Source organism: Epinephelus moara, chromosome 19, assembly GCF_006386435.1.
Source record: "Epinephelus moara isolate mb chromosome 19, YSFRI_EMoa_1.0, whole genome shotgun sequence".
NCBI lineage: Eukaryota > Metazoa > Chordata > Actinopteri > Perciformes > Serranidae > Epinephelus > Epinephelus moara.
The window spans coordinates 14457505-14480848 of record NC_065524.1 but is presented as its reverse complement, the minus strand read 5'-3'; the positions used below and the strand labels follow the sequence as shown (position 1 = coordinate 14480848).

The following is a 23344-nucleotide window of genomic DNA, read 5'->3' as shown; positions in this document are numbered from 1 at the left end:
AGGAAGTAACACTGCTCTGGTTTCATACCCATCGTATCCAGGCTGCTGGGACCAGGTGCTGCTGCCGCAAGGTCCCGGATCACTGGAGGAGGACTGGTTACTGGGGGAGCTTCGGTAGTGCTGGTCTCCTTTGTTACACGAGGTGACCTGGGGGTTCTCCATATCCTGAATTGTTCTGCAGAAGCAAAAGATGCACAAGTGTAAAATATGCTGCCATAGAAAACTGGCTGTATGCGAGATCATTTGTCCGTTCTGTTTTGGGCTGCAACTAACTGCCTAAAGTGGTATTTTCGAGGAATTTTTGACTATTTTTTTATCAATTCTGGAGTGATGAAAAATGTTTAAAATTAGCCTCGAAACTGTGTAACAAATGGTATCAACCCCAAAAATTGCTGCAACAATTTCTGAGACATAACTGAGCTGGAATGGTAACCATATACTTCCATCATAGTGTAATAAGACACTCTAAAGTTTGAATAGGTGCCTAACCAAAACACAATGTTTGTTACAGATTTGCGACAAGAAAAACTTGACAAACAGTGTGGAGCTGCATCTCACATTAATCTTCAGGCTTCCCACTTTCAGATGATGTACACCACTTTTATGTGGTATTAGCTCTTGACCCTCTATCTTCCCCTATAGATCCTCTGTCCCTCCCAAAAAGGACAAAAATAGGTGTATGGTGGGTCTCAGAAGGTTAATTGTTTAATTAATTGTCAGAAAATACTAAAAAACTACAGTCACAATTTCCCAGAGCCCAGGGTGACATCTTCCAATAGCTTGTTTTGTTCAACCAACAGTCATAAACCAGCGGATATTTAATTTACAATGATAACAAAAAGTGAATTAATGAATCTGCAAATGACTTGAAAGATTAGCTGACAGTAGAAATTGTTGGCGATAAATTCAGTCAAGTCAATAGTCAATATAGTAATTGCTATTCTAATCATTTTAACACTGCTCTATTGGTACATATTATTATTTGAAACAATTTTACACCCCATGCGTAAATTAAACACTCTAGAAGCTGATATTTCACAACTGGAAAAACTTCTTTCCCTCACTGTTGAGCGGTAATGACTTTATTATTGGGTGTCACTCCAGCGAATAGCACCGTGGATAATCTCTAAGAAAATGTGAGAGCTGTCAGTGAGGGAGAAGGTGTCTTGTTCTCCAAAGACAAACAGAAACATGGATTAGTTATGGTAATAAGCCTCAGTGAGTGATCCAGATGGTGCGGCTCTCTGTGTACGTAGAGTAAAAGACAGAAGTAGCTCGTCAGTGTGAGAGGATGCTTGAGATTTCTGCCTTGAAACACAAACTTGACTCCTGTTCTTGAACTATCTTCTCCCACATGATCTGTTAAAGGAAGTTTAGTCATTTACCTGCTTAGACTTTGTCTGTTATCTCAGCTCAATCTAATCAAAGTGTGTTTCACTTTCTTGCAATGAGCCCTGACCAAACTTAGTATCTTAGTTTCTTTTCTCACTTTTCGCCTGGTCAGGAGAAACTACGGTCTCGAGTGTAAAATAAACATTGGACTCGAGTTATGTCTGCTGCCTCGAGGCCTTCCTTTTAAGCAACACCAAAGTAGGTTAAATGACCGGACGGAAATAAGACTGCAATAACAGAGGCAGGATGGCTTTCACATTAAGTCTCCAGCCAGGATCTCGCTGAATACTCTTTCATCTGTGTCTTTTCTCTCATTTATTTGTTCATATAATGCGTTTAGGATTGGGTCTGAATTAAGATGATATCCCAGATGATAGAACGTGTGTATTTTCTCCCTCCTTCTTTTAATATTTCAAGGCATAAAGATGTGAAATCTGAAGGTACATTTCATAAAAATAATCTAGTAGAACCTCATAATTCAAAAATCACATAACAAACGTCCATTCAGAAGGCGACAAATTCTTTCCCTTTCTGCTTTGTCATCAGGTTTCCTTTGTCTGGACCTCCATGGGAAACTCACTAAACTGTCAGTAACTCAGTTGCGGCACACATCATCCAACGCTTTGGCCAGATCGCTACATTTCCTCCCCGGCTGAAGTGTTAGTCTCCTCAGTCGGGTCCAGGCGCTTTAATGTGAAACAGCAGCAGCTGCTTTTTGTTCTCCTTCTCTTCCTCCCTTGACATAATGTAAAGTTCTGAGGGGGGAGATATTGAGCTTTTTCTTTTCTCTCTGCGCTGCAATAACATTCAAGGCTATAGAGATTAGCGGTCAATCCCAGTTGGCTGCGTAGTAGGTGTCATATTTTACAGTGCCAAGTCTGGATTCAGCTAAATGTATGGATGGGATGATGCTTTATCTGAGCTATCAAGATTCATGTGTGTTCTATAGATCAGTGGTTCCCGACCTTTTGTTGTCAGACATCCCTGTCAGACGAACTTCAATATCCTTTCATTGACACCACCTGTTGCATACATGTTAATTTGAATTTACACTGGATGTTATTTAACACTAATAATTATGCAATTGTGGGTATTATTACAATGATGTTTTAATACAACTGTGCCATCACTGTGTAAGTCAGGTTGGTCAACTTTGCTGCCATCTAAAGTGGCAGAGATTAAATGTTTCAACCGTTTTATCCATTATTTTTGACAAACTCTTTCAACTGTTTATCCATAATTCAGCAATCTATTTTAACCAAATACTTTCAGCGAAATATTTCAGATGTTTATACATTAATATGGCAAGTAGGCGATTTGAGGGAGAACGAGCGGGGATGCCCATCCCACTGTCGGCAAAATGACCAAAATGTACCCCTCTTTTTGTGATGCTTCTCCGCCGATGAGCACTGCCACTCAAAGAGATGAGACGACAGTTCGAGTAATAACTGAGTCTTAGTGTTCTGAAGAGATTAAGCAGTGAAAACAAAGCTTTAATCACGCTTATGAAGCCCCCCCCCCAATATAAATTATAAAGAAAATGCTACGACAGGCAACTACACATCACCGTCTGAAGTAATCATTAGCAAATGTAATCATAATCATAAATAACCTTAATATATTTCCACTATTATTATTACCACTGGTTCCAGTATAGTTACAGCAGATGTGTGTATAGTTTGTGCAAATGGTGTAGCAGTACCTCAGCGGAAGACATTGCTCGACTGCTGTGGGTAAATCAATCAATCAATGTCAAACACTAAACTGAAACTCTATTTCATTATTTTAAAATAATTTAAAAAGTGTGAGACTGGAATGTAATATGTTGGCTATATCACTGTCGACTGTTACAGTTTCTGTAAAGTGTTAGTCTGTCATAAAAATGTCATGGTATAGTATGTGATATAAAAATTCATAGTGTGTGCACTTGTGCGGCTGGCTTGCTACAATGGCAGTCAGTCATCAAAACTCTGAGAGCCCCTGATCCAAGACTTTTGTTTCAAAACACTCTAAAATGGTCATTTAAGCTGTTGAGTTTCTAATAATGTATTCTAGGGGAAATTTCCCCTACACCCTCCTCGAGGGTTGGGTCACAGAAGGTGTAGATTGAAAATGGTCCCCCCTATCCAGTGTTAAGTAGGTGATTATGGCCCTGATTTCAACTGTCTATCCATATTTCAGCTCTGTATTTTAACCATATATTTAGATTTGTCTGCCTGCTTGCTCAACAGTTTTCACGCACTCTCAATCGCAATACATCATGTTCATGTGTTACAGCTGCATCTGTATGTGTTTAAAAAAATAAATTAAAAAAATCATATCTAAATATCTATTTTTTTTTTCAGATTAGTTTAGCTGCTCTACAATCCACATATCCACTGGCAACTGCAGACATACCCCCCGGGGTACAAGTACCCCTGGTTGGGAATGCTGCTACAGACTACTGATCGAAATTCTGAAAAACAAAAAATATGATCAATTATTCTATATGTTGATTTATTTTCCTGGAATATGCGACTGTATAATATTCTTCTCCTGTCTCCCTCCCTCCCTCTTTAGTCTCCTTTATCCCCCTCCTCTACTCCCACTCCCTCTGGGGTGCTACATATCGTGGTCCGTGAAAGAGCACTCTCTTTGTTTCTGCAGTAATTGGATGAGATGAGCTGAGCTGTGTCAGTGTCCCCATCACCTCCTCCTCAGCAGGGTGCAGGAAGAGGAGGGAGCGGGGGAGTAGGAGGGGTACGAGGAGAGAGCGAGAGAGAAAGGAGCGAGGCAGAATGGAGCGCTCCCGCTGCCAGGGACTCTGATTAGGCAGAGAAGGCGACCATTATCCCAGTATAGTCAGAACAGGCAACACCAGGGGGGGTCGGTGTGACACACTGGAAAGGTTATCATGACTGTAGGGGTTTCATTAGAATGAACAAATCACTGCTTTACATGGCTCAATGGAGATGTCCAAAAGAGACACCGTCTAGGACAGGAACAAAGTCTGAGTGTGGCCTTATCATCTGAAGGGAGATGAAAGCGAAGCCGTGAATTCACCAGACTAAAATGCCCCATTTATATGTATGCAAATAACTGAACACAATAACAGCCCCTCAAAGTGTAACTGCGGCTCTTCTCTAAATGAGACGGGCTCAAAGGTTCAAAGATTTCATCTCAAAGGACTGGATCTTTTGAGCGTCGTGATGTTTGATCGCGTGCTTTGCTCCGCCTGGCTTTCTGAAAAACCTTGAGTAGAAAGCTTGACTTCCAAAAGTGTCTCAAAAACACAATTTTGTTCATTTGTTTTGTTCTTTTTTTGCATTCACCTACTTTTTTTGCAGCGTTGTCAATTATGTTGCAGTGACTTGATCTTATTGTGATATTCTGACTTAATTACTTTATTTTTTGAGATCTGTGTAATGCTTTCAACCACTGTGATTTTAGTCTTATTGTGTATCCTTCCTGCTGAATAAGACTTGCTGATGAAAGCTGAGATTGTTGGCTAGTTTTTAGGAAATTAAACTCACAACAATTGCACACATACTGACCCAACAGTAGTATGTTCTTCTACAGGCAGATAAGCAGTGCTCCTGTACTGTGTGTGGATTAATATGCAGCAGTGCACAAAACTTCTTTTAATATGTAAATTTAAAGTCTTTTATAGTCATGCCTTACCTGGACCCATCTGGCAGCTTCCTATCAAAGGAGGTACTCCGTGGGATAGCTGCCTGGTGCTGCTGGAGGATCTGCTGGCACTGCAGGCGATCAGGGCCCTGCGTGGGCGAGCCCCGGGAAAGTGGCGGTCCAGCAGCTGTGGGCACCCGGTGCCAGGTGGTGTTTCTCCTGAAGGGTGTCTTGTACTCGCAGGGTGTACCTTCGCTGTCGACCTTGTACTCCACCATGGGTATGCGGTAGAGCTCGGAGCAGCCCCTGAGTGGGAAGGAAACAGAGAAGAGGGTGGAAGGTTAGCAACGAGGCCGGGATGAAAAGGCTGTAGTGGCATCCGAGTTGCATTGCAGGTTGCAGTATAACCCGAAATCTTAGCTAACCTCTACAAGTAGTATTTTTGTCAAACATTTAGCTGTAAGCAGTTGCTAAAGTTGTTAGTGTCATGTTTGGTGCTGCTGAGCAGGCAGTGTGCAGCAGGTTTATCGGAGCTTTATCACTGAGAAAAACTGCATATTGCTTCTGGAAGTGGAGCTGATGAGAGTTGTGAGATTACTTTTGGGGAACACAGTAGATTAATCATGAACCAAACAATTATCATGAATCACATTTTTCCACAATTGTGACTTCCGCAGTGAGCATATATCTACAATTACACTTCATTACTGCGGATGTAATGAATCATGAGAATAAGAAAACTTAATAGCTGAAATTGCATTCATTATTAGTCATTATAATGATTGTGTCAGCCGATAAATCAGCATTACAACATCATAATGATTATTAGTGATGCAATAATATTAAACTTCAGATTACATTACATGTTTTATTGTGGGGTTTTTTGGCCCATTGAGTTGATAATTTAATAACATTTTGCTCTTGTATGAGCAGACAGGTTGAAAATTATTAGTTATAACAGATGTTTACTGTACAACACAACTGACCCTGATGTCCTGGGTAAAAACTGGGGGGGAGGGGAATCGTTCATCCGTTACCATGACTACACCAAAACACACTAATGCTGTCAGAAATATTTAGCCAGAGGCAGACGTCTAAATATAGTGTGTCCGTGTGCAGGCATGTGTGTGTGCCAACAATAAACACACACAGTTGCGTGTGCACACTGAGGGTTTGCGGGCACATCAGAGACCCACAGAAAACAGTGGAAAACACTTTGCCTATTTTAATAGAGCCGAAAATCTCAGCTTGCCACTTAATCAGATATAGGTCTCCCCTGAGCAGCTCTTCACAGGAGGCTTTCCCCTCCCTCCGTCTCCATCCCATTACTGCTAACAACACTGAGGATCTCTGGGATGGACAAGGCCTGTGATGCCATTTCATGCAACATTAATCTCTGGGGCTTGGTGTATATGTTTGGAAGGACGAGGGGTTTACAGGGTGGTGGGTCGGGGTTAAACAGCCCGGGTGCTCTGCTAGCTCTCCAAAAGCATCTCAAGCATGACCCTAATGATTACACCTCCCTCCCCCTCCAAAGTCCATTTTCCAGAATCCACTGGGGGATGGAAAGCTGTGTATACTTTGCTGTGGTCATACATGTACACACAGCGGAGTTTTAGGAGGGTGCGCTGGCTGATTGCAAAGACTGTGGTAGAGGGGGCGAGTAATCCCTCTCAGGGAGACCTTTTCATCAAACTGGGCCATGGGTGGCTGGGCTGTTTACAGCTGGCCTCCCACTGGAGCTGTGGGTGTTAGAAGATCTAACTAGAAGATCATCCTTCGCTTCCTCCTCGTCCACAGATTTTCTCACATCTGGTCAATGTCACCGGCAAGCTGGCCTCATTCATGATGAAGGACTGACAATGGTGTGCTCTACATCCTCCATAGTTTACATTATTTATTTACTTTATGTATGTAGCATGCATCACTGGTTTGATATGTGGGGCAGTGACAGTAATGAGTGGCGTTAAAGCATCAGAAGATCACTGATGTCCATAAAGGGAAAAGGAATTTATCTTGTTGAGTGAAGCTACTATTTGTGCATGAGGAGCTCAGAGATTGGTGATTTAAAGGAATACTCACCCACGAAATAATCATGTGTAAATCAATTACTCATCAAGTGTTATATTGAATTTGTGAGAGAACATTTTCTTGCATCCTTTTGGTGAAGGAAGAATCCAAAAACAATGAAAATTCTTGATGAACTGGAGCAAAAAAGAGGGCGGGGCTTAACAACTGCAATTTAACATAATAAGACAAATAAGCTACTGACAAAGGCAGTGGTAGAACAGCAGCTCCCATGTTCAGTGAGGTAAAATTCATGTTTTTGTGAATGGAGACTGGCTTTGAAAAGAGCATTGATATGTTTCACTTTTGGGTGAGTTCCCTGCCAGAAAGGGCTGCCTGTTTGTACTAAAGTACTAAAAATGCAACTAGATTAATAAGACTTGGACAATACCCCTTTAACTTCATTTCATCAAGAATATTCTGTTTTTTGGATTCTTCGTTTGCCATAGAGGCATGTGAGAAAATCAACTTTTTCTTCACACTTTCAAGGTAACACAGGGTGAGTGATTGATATACAAATGGCCATTCCTATATATAATCATTACTTCCTTCATTGTGAAACCTGTGGTCTATCAATCTCTATTTGTTCATGTCAGAAGAAAAGGATGCTGACAAGAGCGTTACATCTCAACTGTTGGTCTATTGGTCTTTAACAGGGCTGCTAACCCACTCATTACCTTGATGAACTGTTTGTGTGTGTGGTCATGCAAGGCTGCCACACATCATTACTCTCTGAACAGGCTAAACCTCGCTAACAGCTTGTCAACAAGTAAAGGTCTCAGCCGTTGTGTCTTGCTCTCCTTTTTGCACCAGAATGAGTAAGAACTGACAAGTTAAATTTCTCTTATGAGCCTAATATTTTCTCTCAGTGCCTTTACAAACTTGGTAGGAAGTGGAAATAGCCGTCGCATCGGCCTGATGTATGTGGAATGTGCTTCTTGTTTGTAATGTATAGGGGGGGAGTCGTACTAGCTGTGTATAAATCACAGAGAAACAGCAGGAAACGGGTGTTTGGTCAACAGTTAAACCTGAGCTGGAGGCTGGTTGTGGAGGAGACACATCCAGAGGAGGAAGCCAGGAACTGCTGAGAAATAATACTGCCTGCTTTCCCTCGATTCCACCAAGAACTGCTGCTGCTCTTCCAGCTAAATGTGAGAGGCTATAAATTATACCACAATGGCCTACATGAGCCATGAGGTGTACATCTGAAACTTAAAACAAACATTCAGTCAACTAAAAATACAGCTACTGTACATCTGACTTATTAAAGGAAATAATTTGACAACACAATGCCACAACATGGAGTGGCATTACTAAAATGACATCACTGCTCATTTGCAATAAAAAAATAAAGAGTCTGCGGCCAGTCTGAGGTGAACAATCAGCTCCTTGAGGCTCTTAACGAATTACAATAGATCAGTGTGACAACAGGACCTTAGACCTCAGCCAGAGAGCTGTCACTCTGATGACATGGCCAGCGACTGATGGACATGCTAATCCATTCCCACAGTCAGACTCCATGTCACAGCAAAGAGCCACAGAGGTTGTGACCTCCACCAGCCCTTTGCAGAACACTGTCAGGAGGTTCATTAAGTAAGGTGTGTAGAAAAGTGCATTGGATTGCAAAAAAAAAGAGGGAAAAGCCCCTTTCAATGATTTCTTTGCAAACTGATCTAAAAGGGAAGAACACCTCCTGTGAAGAATGTTGGGGGGGATTAAGCCGAGCAATTTGTGATGCAGGTTCTCTGAGTTTTGGTTTAGCGGTGCTCTCTTTCACAGGGTGTCGGCATGGGAAGTGAGAAATCCAGCTTAACTTCAGTCCAGATGAAAATCCATCATGACAAGTCTGATGACACTTCAAAGGAAAGGTCACAAGTGGCCAACTGAATGTCACAGGCAATACTCATTATCAGCAGGGGGCTGCTGCAGGTTGAACCCACTTAAATTTGGGTCACCCACCATTTTAAGCATATTTTTTGTGATTAAAAGCCAAAATGTACAATTTGTTCTAACAAAAACACATAAAAGTCCAATACTCTGAAAATACAGTTGCTTTTTTGTTTCTGTTACTGTTTGTATGTCTTGTAGTAATCATCCATTTTAGTCCATATTGTACTGATCCTCTTGTTTACTCCTTCATCTCTGATGACCATATACCAAAACATACAATCACTGCCATGTTCTGCACATCGCATTTCTGTTTCAAAGAGCTAATCTTTTTCATCTTTTTCTCATTAGTTTGATCCAAGGCTAACATGTTGAACTTGTTTAAAGCTTTTCAGAGTGATGATGGAAAAGCCTCTGGTATTGCACTGGGCTAAAACCACATCCTTCCTCCAGTGTAAATAAATACAGTACAAGGTACAGCTAATATTAGAGGCATATCTCCACTGGCTTCAGGCTGAGAAGGGTAAACCCCGTTAAGGGCATACCCAGCTTTAGGTGGTTTGTCTCTAAACAGTTCTACACAGTGGACTAAATGTTCTTTTTCCCTAAAAAAAAAAACACAACAACATAATCTTAGTGACCAGATGACCCCATCAGTCCTTGATGAATCTGAAGGAATCCCAAAATAAGAGACTATTCTGACAATTTAAAAACACCAAGGAGGAAACATACATCTTCCAGCCCCAACATGTGCTTATGAAAACATTTTTCCATGTCATGGTAGCAGTGTGGAGCCAGGGTACATTGTCTGGAGGTCATGAGACTCTTGTCCATTGTTGTTAGACAAACCCCCATCTCTCTGGCCACAGGGGACTGACTGGGGCCTTTCGGGCCCCTGCTGAATTCCTTTCCTTTGAGATAATAGTGGAGAAACTGGAGCACTTATTGTTGACTGCAACACTTTAGCAACTCAAAGACGCAGCAGCGAAAAGAGTTGAGGGCCCTCGAGATTCTTCACCTGACCTCTCACCTCTCGATTTGTTGGAGCCTTGGGAGAAAATTCACAGGACCCGTGATGGAGCCTTTTGGTTCTCATGGGACGATGAGGAGAAACTGTGTTTAAGTAAGACGGGGAAATCTCCCAGTGCAGCTCAACAGCTCTGACCAGTATAGCCATCTACAGTAATACCTACTAATCTGCCAGATGCATCTGTTAGCAACGCCATATGTGGCTCAAGCTCACTCAATTATGCATCATACCACCCATTATGGACATACAGCATGATATAATTTTTTCCTTTGGGCACAGTGCTATATAGCGTATGTATTTTTAAAACCATCCTCAATTGGCTGTCTAAAGTGCCTTCACAGGCTTCTGTGATATCAGTGAAACCAAGCCAGATGCCTTCCACTGGCACAAATACCATGTCAAAAAGCTTCCCTTACAGAATCCTCCGTTCTGTAACCACATCTCCGCAGAGCCGGACACACGCTTGTCGACACAGAGCCGTTTTTGGAAGATGTTTGTTTTGTCTGCTTTCTGCTTCTCTGAACTGCGATTATGATTGTATCATCATGTATCATCACAGATCGTGGTAAGAGGATTAGACGTCGGTTCTGCCAGAGAGGCTGCTGTGTTGGATTCACAGACGAGGCGTGTTCGCCCGCCATCTGGGGGAGCAAATATGTTACCCCTCTGTTGCCAGACCAGAGCAAAAAGTTGAAACACAGTTAAACACGTGCCTAGTATGTAGTCTCTGACATAATGACACATTTATACAGGCCGCTGCTGAAGATTGTATTCGTACAGGACTTTTTTAGCAAGCCTGTCATTAATATCATGTTCCAGAAATATGCATTAGACTTAATCTTCAATAACAGATGTCATCTAAAACCCCTTATCCACTGTCATTTATCAAGATTCTTCAGCCATCAACACTTTGTTTAGAAATGCACGGGGTTAACACATATGCACACAGCGTAAACCTACATTATGATTACTTAATTGTCATCCACAGGTACAGGTATTACCTCCAACATCACAACAGGATTAAGTGGAGCTATTCCCTCTGCACACTGTCAAGTCATTCTGCTGCGGTTATCTGTGACCAAAGTGGTAAAAGCATTTGCTGGTACACAAATCTGTCAGCCCGAAGCACGACCAAAACAAAGATGTCGAAAATGTGAGTGTGAAAGAGTGATGGATATGAGTTCACAGAGCTGTCTGTCCCTCACAGACAAAACAAGCAGATGTGCTTTCAGAACAGACATTTCAGACAGACCTTCATCTCTTCCCATCACAAAAGATCATTTGAAATATGCTTCTCTCTTTTTATCATGGGAGCGATGGAGTGTACCCCATGGGTGTGTGTCCCTAAAAAGCCAAACACTCCCATCCTAATTGCTGAATAGAAGATTGGGCGAGGTTAGAAAAAAAGCAATCTGCAAATGTGAGCTGTCAGACAATGGCAGCGAGAGTTGAGTCATTAATCAAAAACGCTCCTCTCATTATCATTAGGGAGAAACGCTGACTGTCCGTGTCTGCGTGACTCTACAGCCCTGCTGGAGCTTTCTCTTGCAACAAAGCCACATCAATACAAAGAGAGTCCCCTCTCCAGAGAAATCAGCAGAGAACAACATCAACCCCTGTGCTACAAAAACAGTATGTAAGCATTTCTTTATGCTAATCATCAAACATGAGAGCAAATGTCAAGTTAATTTACGCCAGCTGCATGGAAAAATGAGAAAAAGAAACTACTCTTCTGTTGTGACTTCATAGATTTCTAAGGAGCACCTGCTTCTCCGTTTCACTAACCACAGCACAGCAGCAAATAAACAAAGACAATAAGAAGCCTGCATATGTTTTGTAGCATCTTTTTTTGTCGTTTTTAAGTGAAAGTAAGAAAACAAAGGCAAGGAGTTACCTTCTGGGGGCGCCGTCTTCATGAGGCTGGATTATAACCACTTTGACGCTGACGGATGTGCGCAGCAGGTCGATCATTTGTTCATGGGTGAGAGTAGCGACAGCCACCTTGCAGATCTCCACCAGTCGGCTGCCCTGCCTCAGCCCCGCCTTCCAGGCAAAGCCAAAGGGCTCCACGTCGGCCACGATGCCCTCAAAGTTGACGTGGAAGCCGAGCTGTCCGAGGCCATTCCGACGCAAGGTCATCTCTGACGTCTCGCAGCCTCTGGTGGTGATCTGGAACCAGAATCAAAATCAATGTCATCAACTTTGTCCTGATTGCACTGATCCAGAGGCATAAAGACAGCAGCACTTCAGAAACACTTCAGCAGAAATCAAAGTCTGACACATGAAACACTGAGAAAACAGAAAACAAGCATGAGCTGGATGGAGAAAGACTGGAAGTTGAGTGATCTTAATATCCTTTAATAAGAACTTTCTAAGCTAATACAGTTTATTTTAACAGAACCCTTCAACAGTGTTCAATGTGCATCTTTTTTTAACAGATGTTTGTGGGTTTTATTACACAAGGAACACACATCAAACACATGAAAAAAAACAACTATTAGAGCAGAGTAAAATCCTGTCCTTAGGCAGAAGAGCACGAGCATGTTTGTTTGGCTAATTCAAAGAACCTCTCAAAACAGAAGTTAATAAGAGGGTACATGACAGAGCTAACTGGTTTAGCCTCAGAGCTGAATGAAAGCAGCTTAAACACACATGTACTGCACATGCAAATATGCACCTGTCTCTATGGACACTTTAACTACAGTGCTGTGGCTCTGTGGGTGCTGTGTAGGGAATGTGGATCAGCTGGGCCCCTGAGACAGGGACTTACTTCTATGGTAATGTCCATTAGCTTGTTTTGATTTTCTATTCGCTTGGCTCTTTAATGACTGTTTTAATTGTATTTAAATGGCCTTTCATAATGTGATCCTTTTGCATGTTGTGTAGATGTTTTATGTAGCGCACACTGAATTGCCTTGTTGCTGAAATGTGCAATAAAAACAAACTTTCCTTGCCTTGCCCATTGACCAGAGTGGATTCCATATAAGGAGTTTGGAGCACATTTATTCACCAACACATAATCTGTATCAACTGGCAGCTGATGAGCACAATATGATCTCTTCACCCCTTTTCTCAAAATATTGGCAACTGCAGCCAGAGACTTGAGACTTCACCCGCGGCTACTTGGCGGACAGTCGCTGTTGGTCCAATTGTGTGCTTGGATGAAACTTAATGCTGGTTCTGGTCCAATCACGTACTTGCATGCAAATGAAGCTGCTCACTTTGCTCAGCGGTGGCCTGGCCTAAGCCTCTGCTTTAATGCAATTCAGGTTCAACTGAAGTTCAGGCAACCCCCTTGCTTCAGCAGCAACATTTCAGTAAAAACATACGACCACCACACTTAGCAGAGATGAAAAGCGGCGGCCTACCTTGATGTCATGAAGTGACTGAGTTAATATACATGCTACACTGCAGTGCGGGTACACAATGGGACTCGACAAGTTTTCTTGTGACAACCACTGGAAAACAACCTCACACTGCATCCAATGAGCTTTAATCACCCATCAGATTAGTCTTGCTTCAGTTGTGGGTGACTGCCTCCATTTGCCTCAGAGTGGCAGCTGGCTTCAGGGACACATTAACTCAGACTATGGCCTGTCAACACTCCACCAGATTCTCACACTGGCAGAAATCCTACCCCGCTGTGTGAGAGGGGACCCGAGACAACCATGATGGATCTCATAGTTAGACACAACCCTAAAACTTTATGTACTTAGGAAACGACTGGTCCTGTTGGTAAAATAAGCAATGTCACAGTCTCAGTTTTGCAATAAAAAGATTCATCTGTCAAAAAGAGATAAAACTATATTGGTGAAATGTTTCACAAACTAAACACTCGCTCTGCATAAAACATCAAGGGCAAAAGAAATTGGAAATTTGAAGTCCGAAAGCTCTCTTGGGGGTGAAGTCTGGAAGTAAATGGCCTGTGTCTGAAGAAGACATTGGTCTGGGTATTAGGGATCATGAATCAAAATGCCCTTTGTCAGAAATTCATTAGGCCTAAATAATGGCTTTCTAAATGCTTTCATCAACGCCCTTTATTCAGTCCATCCAGAAAACTAATGTGCACAGGTTCTCCTCCAAATGGCCTGAATCTATAACAGCGGAATCTAACTCATTATCTCATAGGAGGGATTTGTGGTCTGTAAAGTTCTTCTGATGAAGGATGGTGACATGAAGTCTGGCAGCGTGGATGTGCGTGTGTGTGACTGGTGACATAAAACCACAGCACAGCCCTAAAGAAACAAACAGCACCAGACTCAAATCTCTTGTCTAGTAGTGTTGCTGGCGATGATCGTCAGTGAGAGGTCTGACAGTCAGAGGGAGCTCTGACACTGATGACACCATCTGTAGTAGCATGTTTCACAGACATGACAAAACCTTGTCATCCCACTCAACTTCAAAGAACTGAAGCACAGATTGGGAAATCTAGGGTCGCCTGTTTCCTCTGGGCTGAATATTTGTGAATCAATTTGTAGATCTAGGACAGTGGCTTCTGGTGGGATACGACACAATTTTGCTTAATGGGGCAAGAGTAGCCTGAGCAAGACATTAATGTCAGCAGTTAACGATAAAGCCTCAAAATGGTGCTGATTAATAATTGGATGGCTGATAGCTGACAAAAGATTTATCAACAGCAAACATGGCAATCTAGTCATCATTTACATAAGTATTCCACTGATTGAAAGATTGTCTTTTCATATAACTAGACTGTCTGTGCAGTAGAAAGACACACATACTTTGACATTGGTGCTACATGACCAGAGAAAACAGACAAAAAGGGCTGTGGCACTCGTTCAAAAGGTAGAAAACCTACAACTATTAGAATGCACTGGGCCCCGCCAGACCAATAAATGCTCCTGCTGGTGGGTGATGTAACGTGAGCTTGGCAATTTTGACACAGGAAATAATATGGTGGGCGGCTGCTGACAAACAATCTTAAATTACAGTTTAACAGTAAACTAAAATATGTTTCTATAAACGCAGTCATGGTGAGAAATAGGCAACACAGTAACAGAATCTTGGTTCATATTTGATCAGCACTGCTTAGATTTACCATTTGATCTCAGTATTTTTTTTTTGTTCTTACAATACAGGAAACAGTATGGTGCCAACTTCCTGTGTACAAATTCTCGTAGCCAAACAGTGCACTAAAATATGTTTCTGACAACATATTAACCGAGAAATAGGGTTCGTAGGGAGGCTTAGAGAGACAGAGAAAGACATCATGCCAATGAAGCCATCTGAATTTAAATTTGAAAGAGAGTGAGAGAGAGAGGGGCGTGTCTCTCTCTTGATCCACTTCTACACTCTTTGTGTCTGGGTGGGCACACGAAAATGTGTAAATACAATCTGTAGTTCGAACAACAGCCCAAAGCCAGCGAAAATCTGCTGGATGATGCGTTTTTGAGCCAAGAGATGAGCAGGGAGATCTGGTCGCTAGTAACATGTAGGAAAGTTTAGTTCGTTAATGCATATTACCCACATTGTTATAACATAAAGCTGGTCGAAAATCAGTAGTATTTCTTTCAAGTTGTTAATCAAGCATAACGGCAAAAAACTGTTCTTCTCTGTTATGTGTAGTATTAAACTGAATGTCTTTGGATTTTAGACTGCTGGTTGGACAAAAAAGCAAAGTCAAGATGTCACTTTGGGCATTTCTAAAAATATTTTTGGACCTGTTATAGATCAAACAATGAATCAATCATAAATATATTAATTTGTTGCAACCACTTAACTAACAGATTATACCATAACAAACAATTTTGTCATGATCCATTAATTTGATCATTTTTTTCAACATTTTGTCTGCGAGATGTCAGAAAATAGTGAAAAATAGCCATAATAATCTACAGCAGCCAAACAGGATGTATTGGAATACCTTATTTTATCTGACTGACTTTCTTAAACCCTAGGGTTTTCCATTTACTTGCATGTATGACAAAAAAAAAAGAGTATGAAATTATTACATTTGAGATGCTAGAACCAGAGAATAATTGCAGAGAAATTACATGAAATTATTTATCGCTTACCAACAGTTTTTACTGTAATCATAGTTTCCCCTCATTTTATTCTGCAAATTTGACTCTTCTCTCACTCAAATCTACAGCAGATGCAGTGATAAGCTTTCATGTGTAGTGCTGCTGATGCATACAGTACATACAGAAACACACGCAATGTTGGAGATTGCCTGTACTTTGTTCAGGAAACAAAATATATATATATATGTATATATATATATATATGCCAACTGAGCCAAGATAACTTGTCTCATAAAAGTCGAACATGCGGCCACCCATCTCAGCAACACCCTGAAGATCGGGATGTTATCACAAAGCTTTTAGTTGTGCTCTCACACCGGGCGCCTCTGTGTGTTACAGTGGGCAATCTGTTCACTCTGGTTCGCATTACATCACAGGTCCAGCAGTCTGTAAATCCTTCCAGTGAAACATGATTCCAGTCAACCTCTGGGACATTACAGACACCTTTGGGGCAAAGTATGCACGGTCAGCTCATTTCCAAATGTGCATACTGCTGCTGCTCCACTGTCTGTGTGAGTAACACAAATAGCCACCCTATTATTAATACTTATTCTGAGCTTTTTCCTGTGAAATATCCCTCACAAATCCCGTGGGTGAGTGGACGGTAAATGTGAGAGGATATTAGCATAGTGAATGAGGAAGCGATGTCCTTTGGCTAATCACAAATGCTAATATATCCTGCTCTGTCCTTTCTTATGATGAGTTGAGTAGACACTGAATGACACCCGTGTCCTTTTAAGATTAATTATGGTAAATACTTCTTCGGGATCTTTTTGAGGTGGTTGATATGCAAAATCTTTGTGCTCATGTGCACATTTACTTTTGCCCGTTCTAATTTCCAAGCTCTTCTGAAAATAGTTCACTGCGAGAGGCGATAATAGAAAAGGTGTAAATTATCTCGTAATCCTCAGAAGAATGAGGTTCTTTTTTATGTTTTTCGCAGGAAATGGATTGTTACTCCCATGTTGCTGGCTGAACCAATGATACGCTGGCTGGGGTCTGTTGGAAATTTCGAGACTGTTGATGAGGTTGCCAAAGGGATAAGTGGTGGAGAGTATGCAGGCAGGCAGGCAGAAATAAGGTCATGCACAGCTCAGGTTTGGATTTTGGGATTCAACCTCAATGTTATTAAAAGGAAACAAAGGGCTGCCTGATTAGAGGTTCAGTAAACAAACTGTGGAAACTAGAATGGGAAAAGCAAAGCCTATGCACCAACACAAGGAGCGGAAACAGGGCATCGCATGCCAGCGTCCGACTGAGGAACCAGGTGTTTTGACCTATTTTTGTAGAATAGAAGACCCCCCAAAAAAATCACACGATGTAACCACAGCCGCAGAGTTGTACAGATGGCCAAGGCTGAAGTACAAAAAGGGTTTAATAAAAATAAGTGGATAGCTCTCAAGAGGAGTGAAGAAGTGAGGCCAAGTGTCCTCTATTCTTAGTCTGTCAGACCCCCAGAAAAACGTGCCTCTGTTTCCTCTCCTCCCCCTCAAAACTGGGTTGGTGTCCTGTTTAAGCTACTTCCTCCTGTACCTGTGCCCAGACATCCGCAAAATCAAGCATGGGCCAAAGTCACATAATCGCTAATCTTTCACTCCCATTAACTGTCTGCCACAGGGAGTAGCTCCGGATTTGTGTGTTTTTTTTTTAATGAAAATGCTGTTTCATAATGTTTTATTCTGATCAAATGCAGGACAACATCTGTACCTGTGTGACCTAAACGTTTAACTATACACCTCTGCTGATTCTATGTTTTAAGCCAAAAAAAAAAAGCTATCATCAGGAGGTCTATAATCCTCTCTTCTGATTTCACTTTACAATTTCACATTCAAGAGACACTCCTGTCTCTGGACAACCCAAAGAGGACCCGGCAGACAGACGAGGTCAGAAAAACAAATAGTTTTGGGGGAATTCTGTCAGCCATTCTGTCAGCCAAATACCAGAAGCTCAGAGCAGAGTTACAACACATGAGACTTGACAAGATAGATATAGGTTGAGCAAGCAACAGTCATGCTGGCATAATGGTGAAAATAGAATAACAAGGTTTGTGGTAAGTAGTAAAGCTACAATGGTAAGAGCAATATTTGCAGAATGCATTGTTTCACCACAGAGCGACCACAACTATCCCAAAGTAAAATGCCTCACTGCATCGTTTAAAGTAAAGGCATCCATTTTCCTTCACAGGCCTGCAGCTTATGTGTGAAACACAGTCATAATAGATTTACTGGGCAGTTCTGATGACAGACTACTACTGTGTTTCATGGGGGTTACTTATAGGTCTCTTTTTAAGAGGGATATACTGGTGGACTCCTTTTCAGAACAAATAAGGGCTTTTTCAGTAGATAGTGGGACTAACACCGCTACATAGAGGTTTTCATAAGCTATGAAATAGCCATTTTATCAGCTGCCAACAAAGGTGCAGTAGCACTGACCAATATGTTTGGCTGTTGGTCTTATCAGGCCCAGTTCAGAACAAAGATTCATGATGAGACTAACATGTTTTAGAATGTTGCAGGGAAAAGTAGCAGTGGTGTGAGCTGGCCTGTCTCAGCTTGACACAAGCAATCAGCTTGTAGCAATGTCAGCTGGTCATGTCAGTTACAAACTGTCAGCTGGTCGAAATGGGAAAGTTTTGGGAAGAGTTATCTTTAGCTGTTCCCCTGGTGATATGCTGTCTTGAGAGTTAGTTTTTTCCCTGCTGATTAGAGGCAACACCAGCTCTTCTAAACGAGGAACTGCTCGGGGAATAGACGGGAGAAATTGACAAAAGAGGGGAGATCTTGTTGTAGTTCTTGGTATAAATTAGTATGAGTCCACTGGGCATTCCTCTGAGGGACCCATGAACAGCTAAAAATTCTCCAAAACCCTCTAGTTTTTTATGTTTTCTTTAGCCTTTTGTAAATAGGAATTGTGCAAATTTGCAGGAAAGCCCAATCCGTCTTTGTTCAGCATTGGCAGTATAAAAACAAAATCGCGGAGTGTGGCAAAATGCCATCTGCCTACTTTTGTTTATACAGAATGTGCCTTTTTTGGAGCAATGGGGGGTGTGAGCAAGTAACAAAACGTGAAGGTCAGCATGTGACGTAGTGACGTGGGAGGGAAGTCGCAGCTGGTCAGTCCTCTGGCGATTCTCTTGTAAGTCGGCCCGTCCTTCACCGTCCCCATCATCTGATGGTTAATGGCCTCTTCGTTTGCGAGGGCAAGGAGGGTGTGCAATTCCTTGTCTCCCCAGTTGCTCATCTTTACTGTGTCTGTCAGGTTTGCGTTTCCCTCTTGCTACTAGCTGCTTGCTAATTCCTGCTATCAGCTGTTTTCTGTTTATTCACTGCCAGTGGCTCGCACGTGCGGCGTCATCAACAGCCTCGGTCTTCTTAAACTAAAAGGGTTCTGCCAATATGACTATCCTATGAGGCAGAAAATTGGGCACCTCGGATCACCTCGCCAATCCGGCTCTGTGTGTCTAAACACTCGCAGCTTGCCGGCAAAACGGCCCAACATTGGCAGAAAATCTGGCAGTGTAAAAGGGGCTATCATTTCATCACTACTAGAGTGGCAACTGTAGCAAGTATGTCACTATCACTATCCTCATTCATATTTTAGATGCTATAAATTATATCCATCTACAACCTAGGAATATCACCTCGCACTTGTATGCCTTGTGCCAACCAGTCAAGTTGCAGTTTATATCCATGTCTGTCCAGACTCATATATAGCCATGACAGTAGACAATACTTCAAATATAGATGAGTGACCAAAATCAAATCACTTTATCGTTGCGTACATGTGGACATTTGTGCCAAATGTGAGGAAATTCCCTCAAGGTGTTCTTGACATATGGCCTTCATGTGAATGAGAGACGCGTGAGGTCACAGTGACTTTGACCTCTGACCTTCAACCACCACCAAAATCGATTTAGTTTGTCCTTAAGTCCACAGGGACACTTGTGCCAAATTTTAGAAAATTCCTTCAAGGTGTTCAATTTGTTAACAGGAATGGGAGGGGCGGACAACCTGAAAACATAAGGCCTCCGGCTACGACTGTCACCAGCATGGAGGCATAAAAAGTCTGACAAGTGTGAAGTTAAAGCGGAGAGAGTCATTGCTATGAAGCTGATGCATTGTCTCATCTAGTCTTTGGTCAGTACTGGGCTTTAGAGAGAAGACAACAACAAACATGCAGCCCCAGCAAAGTAGAGAAAAGACGAGACCAATGCTCATGTTGTCATTTCCAAAAGAGTGACCAAACTGAGCAGCAGATAAATACAGCATGCACAGCAAGATACAGCCTAGACTTTTTTTCTGTTTTTCCAGAGCACAGAACTTGCCCTGTGGCTGAACGGGAGGAGATGTCATCAATATTTAGCTAATGTTGATGCTCAAGTCTTTTTTTAATGTGTGCATGTTTGTGTATTAGTGCCAACCAGGGCTGCACCTTGGCCGACCCATTAAAACCAATTTTGACACACCACTGCTGTGACGGCTTAATTGTTTTTACTGAAATATGCTCATTGTATCAAAAATAAACTGGATGCCAAACTAAGACAGAACCCTCAATTAGCCACAGTGAACTCCTACAGGGAATGAATTACTCCCTCTGAGAGGTGGATACAGTGTTTTAAAATCTTGTTGTGTGCTGTGATATGATTTGAGACTGATGTTCAAGACATGAGTATAGAGAATGCTACAAAGGATCAGCTACTCTCCCCTATGGTCTATTCCAGAGGACATTAAGACTTCTAAAATTACAGAGATTAGTACAGTTGAGTCTTTAAGGATCTTACCTCTAGTCTCTGCACCATCTCCCTGATGTCTTCTCCGCAGTTGTCGTGGGCAGACAGCATGATACACTCCCCGCGCTCATAGAAGATCTTAATGCTCATAATCCCTGAGGTCCATCCAATGACGTCACGACAAGAGCAGTTGAAGACCACATTTTTTGATTCCTCCTCGATGAGCACAATAAACTCATTGGATATGCCGAGCAAGCAGTCCACATCTATCGACTGGCCAAAGTCCCGGGCACGGACGCTCCAGGTGATGGCCCCCACGCTGAGCAGATGTGCATCCTTCCTGGGTTTCACCTTCTCCTTCTTCTTGGCTCCGAGGGTGATGAAGCTGAATTTGACAGCAGAGTCAATAGTAGCTGTGCTAACAAAGTTCTCAGCCAGGTCCTTCAGGTACTCCTGCCGCGTACGAGTCGCCATGGCTCGGAACTTCTCTGACTTGTGCGCAGCGTTTTCTCCATTGATGACCTTGGCGAGCAGGAAGTCCCTGAAAACTGCTGACTTTGGGAAAGTTACAGACTTGGGTATAGGGGGGCCGAACGGAGGCACGTCTTTAGATCTGGACACGGCCACGCTGGAAAACAGGATGGAATCAATTAATCATAAGCAGCGGTGACAGTTAAGAGAACGTAAAAGAAGTGAAGAAATATACTGAACTGTACGTTTAATGAGCAGCCATTTGAAGAGTGTTGAAATTATATGGCTTTCAGGGAAATTATTTCCAGCGGAAAGACTGAGAGGAGCTCAGACTAATCTGGCTCTGTTCAACAAATGCTATGTTATTAACAAGAGTCGTCTTGACTTCAGAAACACTCGAGGAGAGAGTCGTAAGTCATAATTTCAAGGTGTCTCTGAAGATAATAACTGTATCATCACTGAACAGATCAAAAGAGCCCCGTGATTCCTGCACATTACTATAAAGTCATGACAGAAACCACAGAAAGCACTCAGCAGGCTATTATTATTATTCTTTCAAATTAAGTGCTCTTAAAAGTTCATGTAGAGCCATTTGCCATGAAGACATTTATGCAAAGCACATCAAAAGATAAACACATTCCCCTAAATTGTCTTGAGGATATTAGTTTGCGTCTTATCCCATGGTGAAGCGCTCTAATGTTCGGCAGTTTGACTCGACGCCACCGAATACAGATGTTGCATTTTCACCCTTTCCGTTTTCATCAGCCAGGGTAGAATAGCTTTGAGAGAGCCTTGCAGGCGTAGTGCATGCTTGTTGTGTTTACCTGTAGCAGACGTTATCAGTGCAGGGGTTGTGGACTTTGACGATGACAAACACATGTTGGAAATGAGAGCGGATGTGCTTTGGAGTAAAAGGAAGGGCTCCGGGCTCCTGGAATACTATGGTGACGATATCATTGCCAATGTGCCTCTTCCTTAGTAACTGTAAGAGGAGGGAGGAATGGATTCAAATACAGAACAAGGAGAAAAGGCATCACAAAAAGGGTGAATAAAGTACAACTGTTCGCTTGTAAAGGTGAATTCTGTCTAGCTTTAAAGCATTTGAGTGGACAAGCCAAGGAATTTTAAGTCTCAATAATCTCCTCCAGCTCGTTCAGGATGCACCACCCAGGCTTTAACTGGTTTTGACAGAAATTTCCCAATCCTGGCTTCTCTCCATTGGCTCCCTGTTCATTTCAGATTTGACTTTAAGATTTTATTGATCATTTTTAAAGCTTGTCTGGGTCTGGCCCCGAGCTACAGCAGAAATGTTGACCCCATAAAAGCCAGTTCACAGCCCTAGGTCTTGTGGGGCTCTTCCAAAATCGCAGCTTAAACTAAATGTAATCAAGCCTATCAGGGCCCCTCGGCTTTGGAATGACCTGCATCAGGAGATAAGGCTTGCAGAGCCAATGATTTCTTCTTAAAGCTTGCTTAAAAGACTTGCTTTTATGTGATGTTGTCTTATTTTTATTTCAATTTTGTCTCTTTATACTTATATTGCTTTTATTCTTTTTATTTGTACTTATTTAAATTGACATTTTGCATATTTTATCTTGTATTTTTTGTCTTTTTGTTGCAACTTAATCCTGACTTTACTTTATGTTTTGATAGGACTTGTTGTTGCTATATTGCCATCTGAATATCCTGTTTCTGCTTTTGCTTCATTAGGGTCCGGGCTAAGCTGCCAGGACACTATTGTAATCCTAGGTATTCTTCTTCTTTCTTCTTCTGAGGAAATCATACTTCCCATGGGTTAAAACTCACCAAACTTTGCACTGTCCTACAAAAACTACGTTTCGTAACGTTACGTAAACGGTACTGTAAACATATACATGCAAATTCTTGCTAAATAAATCTTCAATGTTCATGAAAAAAAGACAAAATTCTAGAGTCATGGTAGATGATGTGTGGCAAATTTCAGAATTTTATCTCAAAAACTGAATTTTTGACAGCATTTTGAATTTCGCTCTAATGTGAACAATTGGGGTCAATGTAAAAATGGCAATTTTAAACATCAGTTTTTCGCTTATGGAGCAAATCAATCATTGTTACAAACAAATTACCAACATCTCCATG

The 23344-nt window shown here is 41.9% G+C and overlaps 1 protein-coding gene across 7 annotated transcripts in view; it reads right to left on the bottom strand.

Moving 5' to 3' along the window:
• LOC126406601 (signal-induced proliferation-associated 1-like protein 2) overlaps positions 1–23344 on the bottom strand; it is a 100848-nt gene that overhangs the window by 23751 nt on the left and 53753 nt on the right. For all 7 annotated transcript variants that reach the window (XR_007571728.1, XM_050070974.1, XM_050070972.1 and 4 more), the window contains exons 7-11: positions 22051–22208; positions 20807–21383; positions 11880–12154; positions 5053–5307; positions 29–175 (exon numbers count right to left, since the gene is read on the bottom strand). Coding sequence is in view for 6 of the 7 variants with exons in the window: in XM_050070974.1 (XP_049926931.1) it covers positions 29–175; positions 5053–5307; positions 11880–12154; positions 20807–21383; positions 22051–22208 (1412 nt within the window). In the remaining variant the exon portion in view is untranslated. The remainder of the gene's footprint in view (positions 1–28; positions 176–5052; positions 5308–11879; positions 12155–20806; positions 21384–22050; positions 22209–23344) is intronic.